The 22119-nt window shown below is 43.5% G+C and overlaps 1 protein-coding gene across 1 annotated transcript in view; it reads left to right on the forward strand.

Annotated features, from left to right (window-relative positions):
• OLFM4 (olfactomedin 4) overlaps positions 1 to 16408 on the forward strand; it is a 30151-nt gene extending 13743 nt beyond the window's left edge. The window contains exons 3-5 of the mRNA XM_073346078.1: positions 446 to 658; positions 1507 to 1660; positions 15147 to 16408. Of these exons, the coding sequence (XP_073202179.1) occupies positions 446 to 658; positions 1507 to 1660; positions 15147 to 15949 (1170 nt within the window). The 3' untranslated portion in view covers positions 15950 to 16408. The remainder of the gene's footprint in view (positions 1 to 445; positions 659 to 1506; positions 1661 to 15146) is intronic.
• The last annotated feature ends 5711 nt before the right edge of the window (positions 16409 to 22119 follow it).

Raw genomic sequence — 22119 nt, forward strand, 5'->3', positions numbered from 1 at the left:
GGAGACTCTGCGAGAGAGCAGGGGAAAGACAGCCAAAGCTCTCCAAGCAGGGAGGCTTGGGAACAGGAAGCGAAACGTTTGCTTGTTGGACTTTAATTTGGGACTCTTGAGATTTATTTTGAGTTTGTTTTGTGAATCAACCTAGGTCCCAACAAGGGGTATTTTGACCCCAGAAAAAGAGTATGGAGTCTGCATAAGGGGCCCCGGACGCAGGTGCTGCAGGGTGACCTCTGGTCAAAAGGGGTTGCTCACAGTGGGGTTGCTCGTGTTACAGTAAGGAATAAAAAAGTGAAGATTATGAATGAAATTCTGCCCTCAGTAATGCATAGGTGTAAATGAAGGCACTTTTTGACAAATTTATAATTTAAATGCGTGTAATAAAGATGTCAAACATGCCTGTTATATTTGCTAAACTGAACTTGAAAACGTGCTTATTTTTTTTTAGGTTAGCCAATATACCAAAGCAATTGAAATATATGAACAGAAAATCCGAAACCTCACCATCAAGGTGGAACATATGGAGTCGACCACTGTTTCTTATACTAAGCTGGACTTTCAGTTACTGAAACTGGAAATCAATGAAATGGAGAGACTGGTCACTCAGCTGAAATCCACACTTGTTGGAAGCAATGTGATTGTTGAACAACTATACGTGGAGGTAGAGTATGAGGGTTATTCTGCCATTCAGAAACATTCCGTTCTGTGTTACACCAGTGACATTTGGAATGTCTCTACTATTGTCAGTGCAGTCACTCTGGATTTAAATCGGTGTTAATTAAAGCAAATCTTGGCCTGAAGCATGTTTCTTCATATATGACAGAAAATGGCAATTTTTATCATTTGTGTGACTGAAAGCTAAAGTTCTTGGATGCTGCTATATTAAATAAATATGCTGTCTAAATTATTATAATATTAATTTATGGGCACCGATGCCTGAAAGCTCCTGTGCTCTACAAATATAATTTAAAAATTTTACTTATTAGGGTAGTAACCCAATCAATATAAAATCAAGAACTGGAAAAGACTCACACCTTCCCAATATTCAATAAATCAAATTTTCAAAGTTATCACTCACTCACCTGGAGTGAATAATTGCTTTTGATGGTAAGTAAAATATCATTAGTTTCTTCACTGTCCTCTTCAACATTAAATGAGCATGTGAGTAGATTATTCATCTGGGCAGGTAAAATTTCAAGACACATTTGCAAGGTTGAAATAATGTATAGGTAACAATTAATAATCGAGTAAGCCTTATTGGACATGTTTGGGTGATCTTTAGCATTATGGAATATGATTAGGTGCTAAAATCACAAACATTTTCTTGTGGTTACACACATCCACATGATGTTTATGCTAAACCTGATGTTTATGCTTAAACATATTCTTGGGAACATTTCCTAAAACTTGTTCTGCAGCACCTGTTGTGAAATGATAAATCCAGCCTAAAATGTTTGTGAAATAAAGTTGACTGTAATTTAAAGTCATGCTGAATTTTTATTTCTCCAGATTAGGAATTTGACTCTCATGGTAAATGATCTGGAATCACTGGACAAAACCAATATCCTTGCAATCCGTCGAGAAATTGTGACTCTGCAGAATCGATTGAAGGAATGTGAAAAAGAAAGAAATCAAACCACTCCGCCCCCCTATTTCCCACCAGGTAAGCATTTCATGTATAGATCACATGAGAAGGGACGGGAGAAGTAGGAAGAAGACTGAGTTAAATGAAATGACAATAAAGCACAGGTCCTGGAAAATTTGCCAAACATGTACTAACCTTTCAGCAACAGACTGGTATGAAAGATGAGAGCAGGAAACAAACACTTTCACATACTCTTATACTGTTTTTAAAGTGGAAAAAGTTGGCAAACAGTACAAATGCAATGTTTTCCCCTTCTTCCAAACTCTCTTTTTGTGGTAAAATATAAGAACATAAGAACGGCCATATTGGGTCAGACCAAAGGTCCATCCAGTATCCTGTCTTCCAACAGTGGCCAGTGCAAAGTGTCCCAGAGGGAATGAACAGAACAGGTAATCATCAAGTGATCCCTCCACTATTGTCCATTCCCAGCTTCTGGCAAACAGAGGCTAGGGATACCATCCCTGCCCATCCTGGCTAATAGCCATTGATGGACCTATCCTCCGTGAATTTATCTAGTTCTATTTTGAACCCTGTTATAGTCTTGGCCTTCACAACACCCTCTGGCAAGGAGTTCCACAGATTGACTGTTCGTTGTATGAAAAATACTTCTTTTTGTTTGTTTGAAATCTGCTGCCTATTAACACAAGAACTAGGGGTCACCAAATGAAATTATGAGAAGAAATAAATATAATTTCCTTATTTACTTTCTCCACACCAGTCATGATTTTATAGTTCTCTATCATATCCCTCCTTAGTTGTCTTTTTTTCCAAGATGAAAAGTCCCAGTCTTATTAAACTCTCCTCATATGGCAGACGCTCTTTACCCCTAATCATTTTTGTTGCTTTTTTCTAAACCTTTTCCAATTCCAGTATATCTTTTGTTGAGATGGGGTGACCACATCTGCACACAGTATTCAAGATGTGGGAGTACCATAGATTTATATAGAGGAAATATGATATTTTCTGTCTTATTATCTATCCCTTTCTTAATGATTGCCAACATTCTATTCGTTTTTTTGACGGCCGCTGCACATTGAGTGGATGTTTTCAGAGAACTATCCACAATCACTCCAAGATCTCTTTCTTGAGTGGTAACAGCTAATTTAGACCCCATCATTTTATCTGTATAGTTGGGTTTATGTTTTAAATGTGCATTACTTTGCATTTATCAACATTGAATTTCATCTGCCATTTTGTTGTCCAGTTAACCAGATTTGAGAGAGATATTTTTTCTGACTAGCTCTGATCACGGATAACTTCTGTGAAAGTGATCTGTGTCTTGTCAATGTTACTCTACTGCTGCTTGGGAAATTTGAGAAGCAGCTGATGCACTGGAGGAGTTTGTATGCAGACTCAAGAAGACAATATTGCATAGTTTACATTTTTCATTAATATGCAGAAATTTATTTTGAGCCATAAAGTCTAGAATCTTAGGGTGAAATCCTAGTTCCATTGAACTCAGTGGGAGTTTTGCCATTGTCTTTAATGGAGCCAGGATTTCACTCGGTTTTTTTTTTAAAGAAAGTTTAAATTCTGTAGCAATTGATAGCTTTCCTTAAGGGAAAGCTTCCCAGTCACCAATGAGTAGGCAAGAGGATTTTTTAAGCACTGTAACTCCCTTGTATGCATTTTTATGACTTCTTTTTGCCAAATTATTCTAAAGCAGAAGATATTGAAATGTTCATAATACAATTGGGGAAGAAGACTGTTTTTTCACCTGTACCTAACAATTTGGCTAGCAAATCAGAGGTGAACCAGATGAATAACAAAAAGTTTGGAGAAACCTTTGAACAAAGCAGAGCACTTTCCACTATACAGATAGTGCACATATATTACCTGCCAGCACTTGCCTCCTACCATCTTCAGGTCAGTTATTTCAAGCTTCCCATTAGCAGGAAAGAGGAACTGGTGGAAGTAAGTGTTTTCCCTCTGCGGCCTCTTCAGGGTTTGCCAGCATTGCAGGCAGCCAGCACAGTTTGTCTCTGATAGGAAAAATGAACAGCACCTTCTCGGTTAGGTCAGATGATGCGGGGGGATGGAGGAGGGGCTTATTTCAGGGTTGGTGGATCTCTTTCTGGTTGACTTGAATGTGACATGCCTGCAGGGCACCGCAGCTTTCTTAGCACCAGGAATGGCATGGAAGGCCAGATCCTCAGCTGACATAAGTTGCCATAGCTCCATTGACTTTGGTTGGACTATGACAGTTTATACCAGTTAGGGACTTAGCTGATGACTTTTTTGATGGTTTCTGGGTGCAATTCCCCCATTGGCACAGAGGCTTCAGAAGGCTCCTACTGCAGTGGAACCTCAGTGGTTCTCTTGTTTGAGGGGTGTGTGAAGCTGTGGAGAGACCATAGAGAGGGACTCTGCATGTCTTGTGCATGGTAGAGGTAAGTTGCCATCAACTTCAAATAGCTCAAAACAAGGTTTGCTGGGAGTTTGGGAGCAGAGAGTGATTGTGATTTCTGGGTGTGCCATTACGGAGATCAAATGATAGTAAACCATGCTGAAGGGGAGTATATCAGTGCCATGGTTCGTACTTCAGCCCAAGACTGGAATAGCAACTGTGGAGAGCCTGGGAATTCGCCTGTCTGTTAGGAAGTGGAGCTGCTCAGCTACTACTGTGTAAATATCTAGATAGAGACAAAGATTCAGATCCCTAACCTGCTGTATAATTGACCACACAAAGCCTGCTTAGCCTGCCATTGTTTGCATGGTGGGGAGGAAGGTGAGCAGATGAATTGCACTCTCTTTACAGTGGGTGCAATCTTTCATTTCATGCCCTATTGTTCAAAACTTTCTACAGCGATTGCACACAGTATAGTCCAGGGGTGGGCAACCTACGGCCTGGATCTGGCCCCTCAGGGCTTTGGATCCGGCCTGTGGGATTGCCCCCGTGGTGCCGCAGAACTGGCTGGCACCATGTCCCTGGGGCCCCGGGGCAGGGGGGGCAGGGAGAGGGCTCTGTGCATTGCCCTTGCCTCCAGGCACCGCCCCCTGCAGCTCCCATTGGCCGGGAACGGGGAACTGCGGCCAATGGGAGCTTCGGGGGACATACCTGGAGGCTCAGCAAGGGCAGCGCGTGGAGCCCTGTGCTCCCCCACCCCAGGGGCCACACAGGGACGTGGTGACAGCCGCTTCCCAGAGCGGTGTGGCGTGGGGCCAGGGCAGGCATGCAGGCAGCCTACTCTGGCCCCGGTGTGCGCTGCTGCTTTAGGTAAGCGGCACCGGGCCGGAGCCTGAACCCCTCCTGCAACCCGCCCCCCAACTCTCTGCCCTAAGCCCCCTGCCTGCACCTCGCACCCCTCCTACACTCCAACTCCCTTCCCTGAGCCCCCTGCTGCACCCTGCACCCCCGTGTACCCCAACTCCCTGCCCTGAGCCCCCTGCCGCACCCCACACTCCTCCTGCATCAACCCCCTTCCCTGAGCCTCCTCATACACTCTGCATCCCTCCTCTGCCACAATCCCTTGCCCTGAGCCCGTTCATGCACACCGCACCCCCTCCCACACCTCGCACTCCCTCCTGCACCCCAACCCCCTGCCCAGGCCCTGCATACTATTTCCCCACCCAGATGTGGCCCTCAGCCCAAAAAGTTTGCCCACCCCTGGTATAGTCCATTTCCTTAACAGAGAGAATGTGAGAGGGAGAGGTTGTTGTTTGGGAACAGGGGGCAAATAAGTGACTTTGTTGGATTTCCTGGATGGGTCCCTTTGGAGGATGCAAACGGTTGCTCACACTAGACTGTCAAAACTCCCTAACATGCCTTTAAGCAGTTACACACAGATTTCCAGACATTTCCTCCACAACCTTGATTCCTGTCAAACAACTTCCTCTGCTTTTGGCTCATACTATATTTATAATATTTGTATTACACTGACCCTTTGTCCTGTTTTCAGATCTGTTCCCCCCCCCCCTTCATATTTTGGTTGGGTAAAGCGGACTTGGGAGACTCTGAAAAATCCTTAACTTGTCTAAGGCGAGTTTAATTAAAGTTACTTGTTCTTGCAGTACTTTGGAATACAGCCCCTCAAACACTGCATCCCAAGGTGCTGCTCACTGGCACGCTGTGTAGAGAGAGCAGGCCTATTCTCAAGCAACCTGTCAGAAAGAAAGTACTGTTCTCCATCTAGCCTGCTCTCTGACTGCAATTTTCTAGTGCATGGCCCAGTCCACGATAGGATTCAGTAAATGTGCTGATAATAAAAACTCATTACTTTTACCATGCCTGCAGCAGTTTCCAGCACCTCTGTCACTATTTACTGCCCCAAATTAGCAGAAACTTATCCAACCTTTTCCCATCCCTTTGACAAACTAAGGACTTGTCTCCACGGGCACTTTACAGCGCTGGAACTTTCTCGCTCAGGGGTGTGAAAAAACATCCCCTTGAGTGCTGCAGGTTTCAGCGCTGTAACGTGCCAGTGGAAACGGTGCGCCAGGGCTGGGAGCCGCGCTTCCAGCCCTGGTTGCTATTCCCCGTGTGGAGGTGGATTTTTAGAGCTCTCCCAGAGCTGGCCGCAGCAGCCCTTTAACGTTGCCAGTGAAGATGTGCCATGAATGCCTGTCTCTCTTGTGTGTTGATTTCAACTGATTGCATCAGGCAGGAGTACAGAGATAAATGTTCAGTGAGGGCTCAGCAACAGGCTCATTGTCACACTGGACTAAAATGATCTGGTAGTCAGCAGACAGTCATGAGCCAAATGAGACTCTAACAGGCAAATGAAAAGGCAAAGCTGGTTTTCCCCCGCATTGTGCCTTCATGGACTAATATACCAGACTGCAGGTTATTGGCAAACAGCTCTCACCAGGGTGGGGACATGGAATCAGCCTCCGTGGAAGCTCAGGCATCTCGGTCTGAGGGTTACACTGATTTCATGCACCCCGCCATCTAAATAAGGCTGGGGTGTAAGAAAATAAATGCCTATAGCTTGGTTGTCTTTTGGGGTAATGTAGTGGCACCAATTATCACTTGAAATGTTAATGCTTTTGTTATGGATATGTTAATTTAGAGCTGGACATTTCCATGGTGTTTGTACAAACACAGGTCCACTCCAGCAATCTGATCCAGGTGGGTGGATCTCTGTGCCTCTGATATCAATGGGAATCAATGTGGGTGTAAGGATCTGCCTGCATGGGCCAGATTAGAGAAGTAGGACTAAAATGTAATATGTTCCCTTCCTCAGGGAGCGTACTATTTCTGGGCTGGATGGTGTCCCAAGCCTTTGGAAGAGGTGGCGCATTGCCGGGCTGCCCCAGGAGCAACACAGGAAAAATTGTGGTTCAAGGAGCCACACTTTCCTGTTCTGCCTTGTTCTTCAGGGGGCACAGGCAATGTTCCCTCTAATTTTTTCCATCCATGTGTGGAATGAATTTTGTTATGTGCACCAAATTATTGAGGTAATGTGTGGATGTATGCTCCCAGTAGAAACAAAAAACCTACATATAAGAATATTTTTAAAAAGTTACCATAGGGATAATTACTCCAGCCATTTTAGAACTCACTACTCAAAGAATTAAATGTAAGCGTAAGAGAGGAATAAAAATTATGAAATCAGTAAAAAAACTCAAATAACAGCACTTTGAAAGAATAAAATTACAGAGCCTATATGTGCATTGTAGGAGGTATTCAGAAGCAACAACAAGAACACCACAAGTATGTGTTGGGAGGTGTGTGTGTGTTTGTGAGAGAGAGAGAGAGAGAGACACACACACACACGTACTGCCCCTTTAAGTAGATCGGCACTCACCAGTCTGAACAGTCTGTGCTTGTTCAGACACAGCAGCAGTTGCCAGCAAGCTCTGTCCCACTTCTGAGCTCTGTCGTGTCACCCCCACCCCGCTCTGCAGAGATGGGATACAGGCAGGGATGAAAGTAAGTCGAGTGACTTACCGGTACGCTGGGGCCAGCTCTGGCCTCCAGAAGGGGCGGGGCCTAGGGTGGAAGGGGCAGGGCTGAGAGGGTCAGAGCCAGCCCCAGCCCACCCTGATAGGTAAGTGCCCTGCCCCTCCTTCTCCTCACCCCTCCTTCTCCTCCTCCTCCCCTTCCCCTTCCCCCCCAACCAGGGTAGCAGCAGCAGCCCGGGGCTCTGGGGGCTATTTAAAGGGCCCGGAGCTCCCCTCTTCTACTGCTCCGGTCCTTTAATTAGCCGCCGGAGCCCTGGGGAAGTGGCGGGGCTCCAGGGGCTATTTAAAGGGTCGGAGCTCCAGCTGCCTCTGCTGCCCCAATCCTTTAAATAGCCCCCAGAGTCCTGGAGTAGCAGGGGCAGGGCTCCAGCAGCTATTTAAAAGGCCAGGGCAGTAGAAGCAGGGGAGCCCTGGGCCCTTTAAATAGCTGCCGGAGCACCGCTGCCGCTACCCCAGGGCTCCGGCAGTGGGGCTCTGGAGGCAATTTAAAGGGCCTGGGGCTCCAGCCACTGCTGGGAGCCCAAGGCCCTTTAAATTGCCCCCTGGGGAAGCCGGGCTGCCCCAGTACGGTGCACCGGCTCTTGCTGGTATGCCGTACTGGTGCGTACCAGCTTACTTTCACCTCTGGATACAGGGGTGGTGGGGACGGGGACACCCTGACATCCTCCTCCTATCCCTCCCACTGCTCTGCACAGCAAGCAAGAGGCTCCCGGGAGCAGCTGGCCAGGGGCTCCAAGGCAGAGGGTAGGAGCAGCGCTGCAGTGGGGGGAAGGGGGCACCTGAAGTGCGCGGAACTTGACAGACTGCTGGGCGGCTGCCTGGCTGTGCAGCTTAGAGGGAACTATGGGCACAAGGATATCAATTCACTGCTGTCACAACCCCCAACCTGCCAGCTTAGCTGTGGTGACTGGCACACTGGGGCTATGGGGCCATGGCTTCCCGCCTCTCCATGCTCACTCCTCTGCCCCTCAGAAGTGGGTTAGCAAGTAAACATGCAGCACCACTGCCCCCTGGGCATCCTGACCCAAAGTCTGGGTAGCCTGTGTGGGGGAATAAAGCGTATGTGTTTTCTTAGCTCCCTCTACCTTATTTCCCCACATGAACATGCAGCCCACCTCTGAAAAAGAGACAAGACAGAGCTTTAGCCCTGGGACTTCAATGATCAGAGGCCTAACACAGTAAAAAAGGAGTTAAAAATGCTAAAGTCTGAATAATTCATATGGATTTATTTCAAGTGCCGCCCAATATTTACAAAATGACATGACACTTTGTTTCTTTTGTGTATCTTTTTCCATAAGATCCAAACAGGAAGGCAGGTTAAGATTAAACAAACAACAATGAGTTCCTCTGAACCTGTGCAGAAGACAGATAACCCACCCTGACTACCACAGAGCTGGTTTTTTAAACTGTTTCTGGGAGAATTTTCAAAAATCAAATATCCACTGTATGGAACCTCACACAATTTCTCATGTCATTAAACTGAACATGCTTCTAACCTTATTTTAATAATTCATGCATGGTTTCATAAATAAGAAACAAACAAGTGTTCAGCAGAGAGATGTCTTTAAGGGAAGAAATAATAATTTATTATTTCTTTTGTAAGAAAAGGTCTCTCTGCTGAACACGTTTTTTTATTTATGAAACTGCATATGAATTATTAAAATAAAGCTGGATTGGGTTCAGTTTAATGACATGAAAACTTATTTGAGGTTGCATATATATGAGTTTAGTAGTACCTCAGTACCAGCAATATTATTTGGAACAAATCACAGATTTATAGAGGCACTTAATAACCATTTAAAAATAAGATTGCTGTGAGTTAAGTTCAGTAATAGATTCAATATGTCAACAGTTAAGAACAAACCATAATGCCGGAGGCAGCGATACACAATAGAGATATAAGGCAAATGGCTCAAATTGATTTATGGCGTTGGCAGGCTGCAAGCCACTGTGCATCATCGTCCGCGTTATCTTTCTTGCACTGCGTTAGCTGAGGTATGAGCACCTCCAAACATCAGTATGTGTGCCAAGTACTGAGGCCATGTTATTAGCCATGCTAATTGTCGTTTGTAGAGCTACAGCCTGCCTGGCTATACGTGCCTGCATTGTGTGCTATATCTGGAAATGAGGTCTCCGGTCTCAGCGGTCCATTCCCAGTCAGTAAAGCACTTAAGCACGTGTTTAACTTCTTTGCCGAATCTGAGCCTAGAATGCTGATTTGCTGTAATTGGAGCGTTATTTGGTAGTGTTTTTCAACAAGGGAGCAAAACCCTGGGCTACATCATCTTCTAGCAGTGTGTCCTCAGAGCAGAAGATTGATCGGGGGAAGTTACAGTGGCACAGAATGGCTGTAATCTCTAGCCAACAAGGGGCATGACCCAGGTGGCCAGGGGAGGCAGCAATTCAGCACAGCCTCTCTGTAGCTTCCATCAGCAGGGCTCCACAGAAGCCCCGGGAAGAAATGAAATCTGCTTCCCACCCCCAGCAGTGAGGGCAGTGAGTGAATTCCTGATCCCCACATGCTTTGGCACCAGGGATCAGGCTGGGGTAGGGAGGTGTGAGAAAAGATGTACAACAGAAGAAAGGAGACAGTGGAGCTTAGGAAAGGTGGAAAGTCAAAAGCAAGTGAGACATGGTGAGTTTCACTGAAAAACCATATTTCATAGACTGCCACAAATGTTACAATTACAGTTAAATGCACATTAACATTGGATTCTGCAGATGTTACCAATAGTTAAACTGAAAGGCCACAAAGATACAGTCCTGCCTCTATGGTGGTGCATCCTTCTAGCTAGATGCTGATAAATCATCCCTGCCAGGGATGACTTTGATCCCTCTATTTCTGAACAAGAAATGTTTTGCATTTGCAAGTGTAAAGCCGACAGACCCCGGTCATTGGTGGACAGGATCGAACCTGGGACCTCTGGAGCTTAGTGCATGAACCTCTACAGCATACGCTAAAAGCCAACAGGCTGTTAGCTCAGGCTGTAGAGCAGACTAATTTTATTTCTCGCTCTAAGTGGTCTCAGTGCCACTGGATGGGACAGAACACCACACCCAGAAGGTGTGTGGGTTACATACTTCCCCTAGCTGAGGAAGCACGTCCCAAGCTTCAGAGTCTTTCCAGTTGAAATCCTGGACAAGCCCCAACTTGTAACGTGGACAGACCCCAATCATCAGGAGGCAGGATCGAACCGGGGATCTCTGGAGCTCAGTGCATGAGCCTCTACCGTATGATCTAAATGCCAACTGCTTGTTAGCTAAGGTTGTAGAGCAGACTCATTTAACTCTCTCTCTACGTGGTCTCGGGTGCCACTAGATGAGATGGAACACCATACCCAGGAGGTGTGTGGGTTACACAAGCACCAGTTTTCTCCAAGTGGCAGGTGTGTTCCAATCATTTCCCAGGGAGAGCATCTTCAGACTGACCACAAGGGGTTCTCCCTCCTCTGCACATTGCTTTGTATACTGTGGACTGTTCAGAAGATGTTTCTGGCCAAAGGAACCTGCTCGTCTGAGCCTGTCAGTGTTCCCTATTCTGCTCCACAGGTGCTCTTCAAACCTCCTTAAAGGGGACCAGCTTTAGGTATGAGAGCATAGTTCTGTCTTTGTTATCTCTGTTCTCAGTGCTAATAAGGGGGTGATGGTGTTATTTGTGCTGTGGCCTCTTCTCTATTTGGAATAGACTAAGACCAGCAACTCTTTTCACACAGGCTTGCAAACAGCCATCAAATGATATTCACTGAAAAGATAAAATATAAGTGACTTGTGTTAAAAACACCCCCTCCACCAGAGCACGTGCAGCCTCTGCCCTGATCTAGGTGTTTATGATGTCATTAGCTGTTGCCGTGAATTGATCAATTAATAGAAACATGAAACTTGGCAGATAAAATTTCCTTCACCTCTAAGAGGAAGGGAGCATTATCTAGCGGTGAAAGCACCCGAGTTAGGAAATGTTTGTTCCATTCCTGGCATTGCCACTCACTTGTTGTGTGACCTTATATAAGTCACTTGGCATCTGTGTCTCAGATGACCATATTTTTAAAGGAAAAAGAAACCTGGCACATGTACATGCTGACATCTTTTAGGGCTGCAAAGAGTCAGACAAAAGGATACTTTTATTTTAAAGTGTGCTGGTGTCACCACTGCCAGCTTCTGACTCAGAGAGACATGCATATTTTGGAGTGGAGGATTTTTTCAATTTTTAAATCAGCTTCTGTACCAAATGGCTGGAGGATAGCTAATGTGACGCAATTTTAAAAAAGGGTGCCAGAGGTGACCCTGGCAATTACAGACCAGTAAGCCTGACTTCAGTACCAGGCAAACTGGTTGAAACTATAGTAAAGAACAAAATTGTCAGACACAGATTAACATAATTTGTTGGGGAATAGTCAACATGGTTTTTGTAAAGGGAAATCATGCCTCACCAATCTACAAGAATTCTTTGAGGGGGTTGTCAAGGTTCCTTCCCCACTCTGAAGTCTAGGGTACAGCTGTGGGGACCTGCATGAAAACCTCCAAAGCTTACTTTTACCAGCTTAGGTTAAAACTTCCCCAAGGTACAAACTATTTTACCCTTTGCCCCTGGACTTCCACTGCCACCACCAAACTTTATCTGGGTTCCTGAGAAAACATAGTTTGGACATGTCTTTCCCCCCAAAATCCTCCCAACCCTGGCACCCCACTTCCTGGGGAAGGTTTGGTAAAAATCCTCACCAATTTGCATAGATGACCACAGACCCAAACCCTTGGATCTTAGGGCAATGAAAAAGCATTCAGTTTCCTTAGAAGAAGACTTTTAATAGAAGTAAAAAAGAATCACCTCTGTAAAATCAGGATGGTGAATACCTTACAGGGTAATTAGATTCAAAACATAGAGAATCCCTCTAGGCAAAACCTTAAGTTACAAAAAAGACACACAGACAGAAATATTCATTCTATTCAGCACAGCTATTTTCTCAGGCATTTAAAGAAATCATAATCTAACACATACCTAGCTAGATTACTTACTAAGTTCTAAGACTCCATTCCTGTTCTGTCCCCAGCAAAAGCATCACACAGACAGACACAGACCCTTTGTTTTTCTCCCTCCTCCCAGCTTTTGAAAGTATCTTGTCTCCTCATTGGTCATTTTGGTCAGATGCCAGCGAGGTTACCTTTAGCTTCTTAACCCTTTACAGGTGAGAGGATTTTTCCTCTGGCCAGGAGGGATTTTAAAGGGGTTTACTCTTCCCTTTATATTTATGACAGGGGTCAACAAGCATGTGGATAAGGGGGATCCAGTGGATATAGTATATTTAGATTTTCAGAAAGCCTTTGACAAGGTCCCTCCTCAAAGCCTCTTGAGCAAAGTAAGCAGTCATGGGATAAGAGGGAAGGTTCTCTCATGTATTGGTAACTGGTTAAAAGATAGGAAACAAGGGGTAGGAATAAATGGTCAGTTTTCAGAATGGGGAGAGGTAAATTGTGGTGTCCCCCAGGGGTCTGTACTGGGCCCAGTTCTATTGAACATATTGATAAATGAGCTGGTAAAAAGGGTAAACAGTGAGGTGGCAAAATTTGCAGATGATATAAAACTACTCAGGATAGTTAAGTCCCAGGCAGACTGCGAAGAGCTACAGAAGGATCTCTCAAAACTGGATGACTGGGCAACAAAATGGCAGATGAAATTCAGTGTTGATAAATGCAAAGTAATACACATTGGAAAACATAAACCCAACTATACATATAAAATGTTGGGGTCTAAATTAGCAGTTACCATTCAAGAAAGAGATCTTGGAGTTGTTGTGGAGAGTTCTCTGAAAACAACCACTCAATGTGAAGCGGCAGTCAAAAAAGTGAACAGAATGCTGGCAATCATTAAGAAAGGTATAGATAATAAGACAGAAAATATCATATTGCCTCTATATGCATCTATGGTATGCCCACATCTTGAATACTGCATGCAGATGTGGTCGCCACATCTCAAAAAAGATATATTGGAATTGGAAAAGGTTCAGAAAAGAGCAACAAAAATGATTAGGGGTATGGAGCGTCTGCCATATGAGGAGAGATTAATAAGACGAGGACTTTTCAACTTGGAAACAAGATGACTAAGGGGGGAATATAATAGAGAACTATAAAATCATGACTGTTGTGGAGAAAGTAAATAAGGAAATGTTATTTACACCTTCTCATAACACAAGAACTAGGGGTTACCAAACAAAATTAATTTTAAGGCAGCAGGTTTCAAACAAACAAAAGGAAGTATTTGTCACACAACGAACAGTCATTCTGTGGAACTCCTTGCCAGAGGGTGTTGTGAAGGCCAAGACTATAACAGCGTTCAAAAAAGAACTAGATAAATTCATGGCTATTAGCCAGGATGGGCAGGGATGGTGTCCCTAGCCTCTGTTTGCCAGAAGCTGGGAATGGGCTATAGTGGAGGGATCAGTTGATGATTACCTGTTCTGTTCATTCCCTCTGGGGCACCTGGCATTGGTCACTGTCGGAAGACAGGATACTGGGCTAGATGGACTTTTGGTCTGACCCCATATGGCTGTTCTTATGTTCTTATGTTCCAATAATGTCGTGGTCTGCGTTCATTGTGAAACATTGAACAAAGTGTCACCAACAGTCGCTTTGAGCAAAAGAGTGGCTTTGAGCAAAGGAATAGCTTTGATAGCGTTCATTCAAGTTCTCTTCATTCCAGACATTGTTCATTCCACTGAATGCTCATTCCACTGGGCTGTTTGTTCTAGGTAAATAGTGCAAATTCTACTCAGCATAGCAATACATCTTGAACAAGCATTGTGTAGCTATAAAAAAAACAAACATTTTGGCTGATGAAATGAAAAACACTGGCTATTTCAAGCTCCTGAAGCTCCTGGGTCATCGTAAAAAACACCAGGACTGTTACCTCACATGTAAACTGGGGATATTTAACACCAGCTCACAGAGCTGTTGTAAGGCTGTGCTCATTAATGTCTGAATTGCTTTGAGAGCCTCAGGTGGAAGGCACTGTGATGTATTGTTTTTAAGTGGTGATTTTGACAGCAGCATGCTAATCTGAAATGAGCCTCTAGAACTAGTGCTGCTATTTCTCCCTCCAACTTCTAAAATTCATTGTTGTATAGTGAGACAAGATGTCCCATTTTCTTGTTTCCTATATTCCCAGAACTATGCTCTACTAAAGGAGAAAAGGACCTAAAATGCTTCTGAAATTGTATTTTCTATGTGATTTCCCAGCCCATCGGGTTGGAAAGCATAGAATAGGTGGAAACAGAAAACTGATCACTTATCTAAGCTGATCACTTATTTACTGCAAGTGAGTACTGACTGAAAACAGAGGTCCCTATAATTTGTTGCTGGATTGTTGGCTATTTTTTCAGTATGACCCCCATTCTAGTGGTATGGGGCTTTGACCTCTGTATCTCAGTCAGACTGGAACAGCTACAGTAATGACATCCATGCGCTATTTCCACGGTGCAAAGCAAATCTTTGACAAAGATATGTATGTATTTCTGTTCTTGCAACAAAGCTGATTCTTATAAAGCACACACTGTAATCTTCTCCTCTAATCATGCCATTTGAAAAGCCTGCATTTTCTTTTTGCTTACAGGTAGCTGTGGTCATGGTGGAATTGTGAATATCAGCCAGCCCTATATTGTACAGCTGAACTGGAGAGGATTTTCCTTCAAATACGGTGCCTGGGGTCGGGATTACTCTCTTCAGACCCCAGAGAAGGACCTGTACTGGGTTGCACCTTTGAACACAGAAGGGAGAGTCTTGGAATATTACAGACTTCACGATTCCTATGATGATTTGCTGCTATTCAAAAATGCTAGAGATAAAAGAATTACCTACGGGGAAGGCAGTGGCACTGCAGTTTACAATAATTTCATGTACTATAATATATATAATTCAAGAGATATGGGCAAGCTTGATTTAAACACAAACACATTAACTGTGAGGAAAACTCTGCCCAATGCTGCTTATGGTAACCGTTTCTCTTATGCTGGTGTTAGGTGGCAAGATATGGACTTTGCTGTGGATGAAAGTGGATTATGGGTAATTTATTCAACTGAAGAAAGCACAGGTAACATTGTGATTAGCAAACTCAATGAGACCACACTGGATGTGCTCCATACTTGGAAAACAAGGCAGTACAAGCCATCTGTTTCCAACACTTTCATCATATGTGGTGTACTATATGCCACACGACCTCTCAACACTAGGGAAGAGGAAATATTTTACACGTATGACACCAACACCAAACAGGAAGGTAAAATTAACATCATTATGGACAAAATGTTAGAAACAGTTCAGAGTATCAACTATAACCCCTCAGACCATATCTTGTATGTTTACAATAATGGCTACCTTGTTAAATACAATCTGATTTTTCAACCTGTGTTACACTGATATGAATAAACTTAACAGCTAGAGATCATAGAAAGTCCCATTTTATATCCCTGTGGAAAATGTTAATGTTAGATTAGGATCTAATCCTACCAAGAATAGCTACTGGGCATAGGTTTCAGAGTAACAGCCGTGTTAGTCTGTATTTGCAAAAAGAAAAGGAGGACTTGTGGCACCTTAGAGACTAACCAATTTATTTGATAGGGTTTATTACCATGAGCTTTCCCATTGAAGGGATTACTTACACTATAACCTCTATGCCTGGTAATAACTAATTGCAAAACTGGGTTCTTAGTTTTTTAATTGGTGTTTAGCTACCATGGTGACAGGTGTACTAGAAATGCCTCTGCTATAAAGATAAATAGATGACTTACTGATGGACAGAACATGCATAGCAATAGGTTCACACACTGATGTGCATTTGGAGGAATGTCTGTATTTGAATAAAACATGGAAACTGAACTGCTGTTTTGTCATCATTGCTCAAAGTATGGAAGGCCATAATATATTAAACACTGGCCTCAAATAATTACTAAAAGATTAAAATTAGAGGAGAATTAAGACTTGATCTTTAAAGAGCAGACCATTGGTTAAGATGAAGCTATGGAAACGGTTGCCATGGCGCCTTCCTTGCAACCCATCAATATATTTTAGATGGCAGGGCTCCAATGCACTACTTTCCTAAAGTTGCACTCCAGGGAATAAAAATCATACCCATTTTTGGATGGTTGCATTTTCTTAGCACTGAGTCCTGGGCGCCTGAGCCGTAGCCCACTAAAAGCAACAGAAAGAGTTCCATTGACTTGAATAGTCTCTGGCAGTTCCTTGGTGTAGGCCATATGCTGCAGTAGAACAGAAACTATGCCACCCTGCATACTTCCATTTAGCCATTTGGCAGTCTGCAATTTACTATGACCTCCATTAGCATTTTTCAAAAACACTCTGAAAACAAGGAGCCAAAATTCATTTCCAGTATAACTCAATTGGCTTCAATTATTTTATATTGGGGGGTGAATCTGGCACATGATCTGTCAGTTACAGAATACTGAAGTTAGGACAAAATCAGTCATATGATCTTTATTTTTAAAATGCCACAAAATATTTTTTATCAATATTTGTACTGTAATCATGTCAGAAATACTGACATGTTCAATCGTGAAAATGCAGTGAATGTTTGCTGGTTTTATTTTATTAATCCTATTTTTGTTTTCTTATAATCTGGATCAGTAGATGGGAGTGATTAATTTTTGTTTAATAAAGTGTTCTAAAAAATCTAAACCCTACAGTTATTTCAGTCATTGTGCGACAGCTGGGAAACTTTTGGGATGTAGCAAAAAGCCAGCTTGATCAAACAATATTGGAAACAGAGATCATCACACTCCTTTGGGTTTAGAGTGTTTAAATACTCCTGGAACAACACAAAGGTGTGAATCAATATGTCAGTAACTAGATGAGGGACTTTATTTCCACCCATTGAAATATGTTCATCGGTTAGATTAACATTCTCCACCAAACTGAGATGTTACTTGAGAGGTCTGAGGCTGATGACCCATCTTTAAGTCAGGTGTTGCTATTTACCAGGTATCTGCATCTGTTTCCCAAAAATGTGTGAAATAAATTTGAAAGCCAGCCATCACCGGCACAGTAATCTGATCTATGAGCATGGGCCTATAAGGAATTCACAATATCCCAACCGAGGGTTTGTTTAAAAATAAAAAAGCTAATAGAGAACAGAATATTTCTTGCTTCACATTTTTTGGGGTGGAGAAACAATAATTCCCAAGGGTTGCCCTATTCAAAGGCATAAAAGGTATCTCTATATGGCATCACATTTTAAGGAGCAATTTGGGGCTAGATCCACAAAGAGGACTTAGGTTCAGTGTTGCAACACCTAACTTTAGGTCCCCTGCCACTTACTGGAATCTTCAGCCCTGACTCAGGTACACAGGCTCCCCATAAATGTATGCGGAGATTTAGGCACCTAACAATGAGATTCACAGAAGCTGAGTGGGATGCTGCTTAAGATAGCCAGTAGCAAATGCTGAGTAGAGGGTTGGCCTCAAGTCCACTTAATGCTACTTGGGATTCACAGCTGTGAACCCTCTCCTGGAATTAGGTGTTTAACTCAGGTCAGCCCTGTGTGAAGGGGGGAAATTGGAGGTCGTGATGCCCTTTTTATACACAGTATTTAAAGCATTCAGCTTGGATATGGGAGATCAGGGTTCAAATCCCCACTCTTCTTGTGTCAGAGTAAGCACTTGAACCCCCAGGTCTTTCACTGCCCAAGTGAGTATGCTAAGTACTGGGCTACAGGGAACTCTGAAGTGGGTCAGGGGAGGGGCTTTCTCAATCTCACCTGCTGAAGCTGCTTCGCTTTGTATGAAATACTTAAATAGTCAGTGGGCCAAAGAGTAGTCAGAATGACTATAGCAGAGGGATTACAGTATCTAGTTTACAGACCCAAGTTCTAGTCCTCCACCAATGACTGTTTAAACCTGGAACATTACTCAGTTCTAAGCTGTTACAGTGTCTTGTTATTGTCACTGTGAGAAATCTTGTGATTAGCAACAAGCTTGCTAGTAGCCAGCAGGGCCAAACCCGTCAACTTTCTTTTGTAGGAGCTTCCTATTTACCAAATAGGCTGTGCAATGTCAGCTCATTCTGTATCTAATATCAGAAAGACTAAAGCAAAGGGCAGGTCTAGCTGATTCTGTGCGTTTCCCACTTGCAATTTTTGAGTGTCACATCAGCTGGACAGCTCCATGCCTTTCTGTACTGTCCAAAGAGAGAGTGCCTCTTCAATCATGTAGGTGCCTAGTGTGGGGTAGGCCCCAAATGGCCTCATACTGTAAATGAGTTTCTGATATGGTACTCTCCAGTTTACAAAGAGGAGTACAGTGTCGCCAGTCCCTGCACGGGCTTGCCAAATTGAACAGCAAAGCAACGGGAAAACAAACGCCTTCCATTGAAGCAAATGACAAAACTTCCTTTTTCTTCAATGGGAGTGAGACTACAATGAACCGAAACCGGAACGTAAATTCACAAATTCGGTTGTTTGGAGATCCATTCCTGACCTGATTCCTCTCCACAGTTTTGCATCTTGGCCTGTCTCTCTGTCATCTCCTTGTGGCTATTTTGCTATCTATTTCATTGTAACTTGGTTAAAATTGAGCTCCTTTCATTCCCCTCAAGATCTCCATTGCATTCTCAGTCACCACTGACACTACTACCATCCTTCCTGTCACTCAGACTCATCATGAGAATCATCTTTGACTCTTCACCCTCTTTAGAGCCATGCATCCAAGCTGTATCCAAGGCTTGCCACTTCTTCCTCCCTAGCACTTCCACTCTTGGGCCTATTCCCTCAGTCTACATGACTAAAACTCTCCCTGGTGCTTATCTGCATCTTCTCTGACCTTCCTGTCATTCACCTCACTCTCCTATCTAGGCAAAATGATGTTGCAAAGTTACCTTTTTGACCTGTCACAGTGACAATGTCAGTCCCCTTCTCGAGTCCAATAGAACATGTCATATGGAAGTTTTTTGTTCCTCCTTTATGGTCTTTCACAACCTAACCCTTCCCCACTTGTCTACTCTTTTATCAACCCTTCCTCTTCTGTTTTGACAATGCTATTAGCCCCTATTTATTAGTTCACCTGTCATCCAAGCACTTTCCCATTTACTTCCACTCTGACTCTTATGCATGTGCACTCCCCCTAAACTAATCCATAAATCCATTACACTGTGCTCCTCCAAATAGCTCCTTAAGACCGACTTCTTCCAGATGCCTATGGTTAGTTGCCAGCTGATTACAGCTAAGCAGATGTTTCCAGTAGGAACTTCTGATATTTATCGTATTTAAAATAATTAAAGACATGAACCAACTCAGGACCATCTATTCGTGCACATAGCTGGTCTCTGCAAACTCATGATCTTGTTACTTTTACCCTTACTGTTTATCCCTCATTCTTTTCAATTGTTGTTACAATTACTTGTTGCGTCTTAGCTTACATTTTGTTGTATGTTCTTCTAGAGAGGAACTGCCTTTTTGCTCTGTGTTAGAACAGCATCAAACACCAATTGTGGCCTCTAGGTACTTCTGGGATACAAACAATAAATAATAGCATGCCTGGGATTTTTTGTGCATCTGTGTTTTTGTCCGAAATTTCATGCATGGCTATGTGGATTGAATTTAAATTGGCTTTGAAAAGTAGGCAAACAATATGCTTCCAGACAACTGTGTAAACATTCTGTTGGAAACAGTGTTTCAATAGTTATGTGCACATAATGACATTTAAATTTCATGAATTCATCTCTAAATTTATAAGGTGTAAGAGATGGGGATCTCTTTCTCCTGTAGATATTACATTGTTTTTTGTGATTGAATATTAGTGCACCTGAAAGTTAGAGACTAACAACACTAGTCTGAGGCAATCACAGAGCACAAAGTCAATGGGTAGTCTTTTGCACACTGCACTATTGGTGGGACTCTGCCCTAAAAACAACATTTGGCATGTCTCTTGAGAATAGATTGAAAAATCATGACTTGCAGTCTCTGCTGAAGATTCTTGAGGAATTCTGTTCCTATTTGTTCTTAGTCTGTTTTCAAACTCTAACAAACAGTTCTAGTGTTAATTACTTAACACTCTTTAGTTAAGTATTTGCCAGTGTAATGCCCTTGGAGTTCAGGGAGCATGGCCCCTTTAAAACCTTGTTCTGAGGCAGAAGTGCATGTTGTTTCAGGCCTGGGGAGTGGGAGAGTGACAGGGCAGGTGTAGCTCCAGACAAGAGGGCTACACTGAGCAGGCCCTCACGTAATGAAGCAGCAGAGAACGAGCCCAGAGCCTGGGAGGGACAAAGTGACTGACTGGGCCACCCCACGACTGGAGCTAGGAGGAGCACAGTGCCAGGGAGGAATCACCCGAGAAGGACAAACCAGAGCCTGATCCAGAGCTCTGTGGGGCTGTGAGTACTGGGGCTTGTGATCTTGCATTGGGAATAAAGAGGGAGGCTGTAGCTACTTAAGTGGGGAGGTTGTTGCTCTGTGTGGCTTTGTAGAGAGTGGCAGAAGAGGGCACTGGAGGGGTTTGTGGGGAAAGTTTACGGGTGCTGAAGACGACTGGGTACCAAAGACTCACTGCCAGACTGGAACTTTTTTCAGGAGTCTGAAAAAGTCTGAGTGTAGATGCATTGCTCAGTGTCTGCCCCTTTCAGTCTGTGGTACCACTGGGGCCTTGTGTTGGATATAATCCTGTTTTACTGCTCCCTTATCTTCCCCCCTGTTGTTTTTCTCCATTCATCCCTCTGTGATGACGTAAAAAGAAAAGGAGTACTTGTGGCACCTTAGAGACTAACCAATTTATTTGAGCATAAGATTTTGTAGTGATAAACACCCATTTTTTCATGGTCTGTGTGTATAAAAACATCTTCTGTATTTTCCACAGTATGCATCCGATGAAGTGAGCTGTAGCTCACGAAAGCTTATGCTCAAATAAATTGGTTAGTCTCTAAGGTGCCACGAGTCCTCCTTTTCTTTTTGCGAATACAGGCTAACACGGCGGTTACTCTGAAACCTGTGATGAAGTATTTCCCTTTCCTATATTCCTTGTACTATTCTGGTGCGTGTGTGTTTACTCCAGGGGATGTGGAACAGGTACTCCTGGGTTGGAAGGGAGTTTCTCTGCTGAATTACTGCACTTGCCTTTTCTTGGCCAGAGCTCCCTGCAAAGCAAACTCCTTCTTGGCCACAAGGGCATTAAAGTTACACTAGCAAGTTAAAATCGTTTCCTCCATTATACATTCTTTTGGCTTTATCTCCACCTTCAGTTTTTGGTTCCGATTGAGCTAGTCTTGTCATTGTACTGGTAATGACTTACATCCTTACACGGACCATGATATTGAGCTTTATCTCCAGAAAGATCCTAAAGAACCATACAAGCCACATTTGTGTATGTACGTGTAACTCATGGTGAATGTGTGTTACAGGTCCTCCACTGTAGCTGATCTGCTCTATCCACTAATCAATCTTTCCAAAAAGTAAGGATTTGTTCACACAAGGAAGCTATATCACTGTAACTACACTGGTACAGTTAAAGTGGTACAACTGGTAGTAAGGGATCATCATCTAGTACCATCATCATGTTCCTATTGCGCCTCTGGCATTTAGGGCAGTG

The sequence above is a fragment of the Lepidochelys kempii genome, chromosome 1, assembly GCF_965140265.1.
Source record: "Lepidochelys kempii isolate rLepKem1 chromosome 1, rLepKem1.hap2, whole genome shotgun sequence".
Lineage (NCBI taxonomy): Eukaryota > Metazoa > Chordata > Testudines > Cheloniidae > Lepidochelys > Lepidochelys kempii.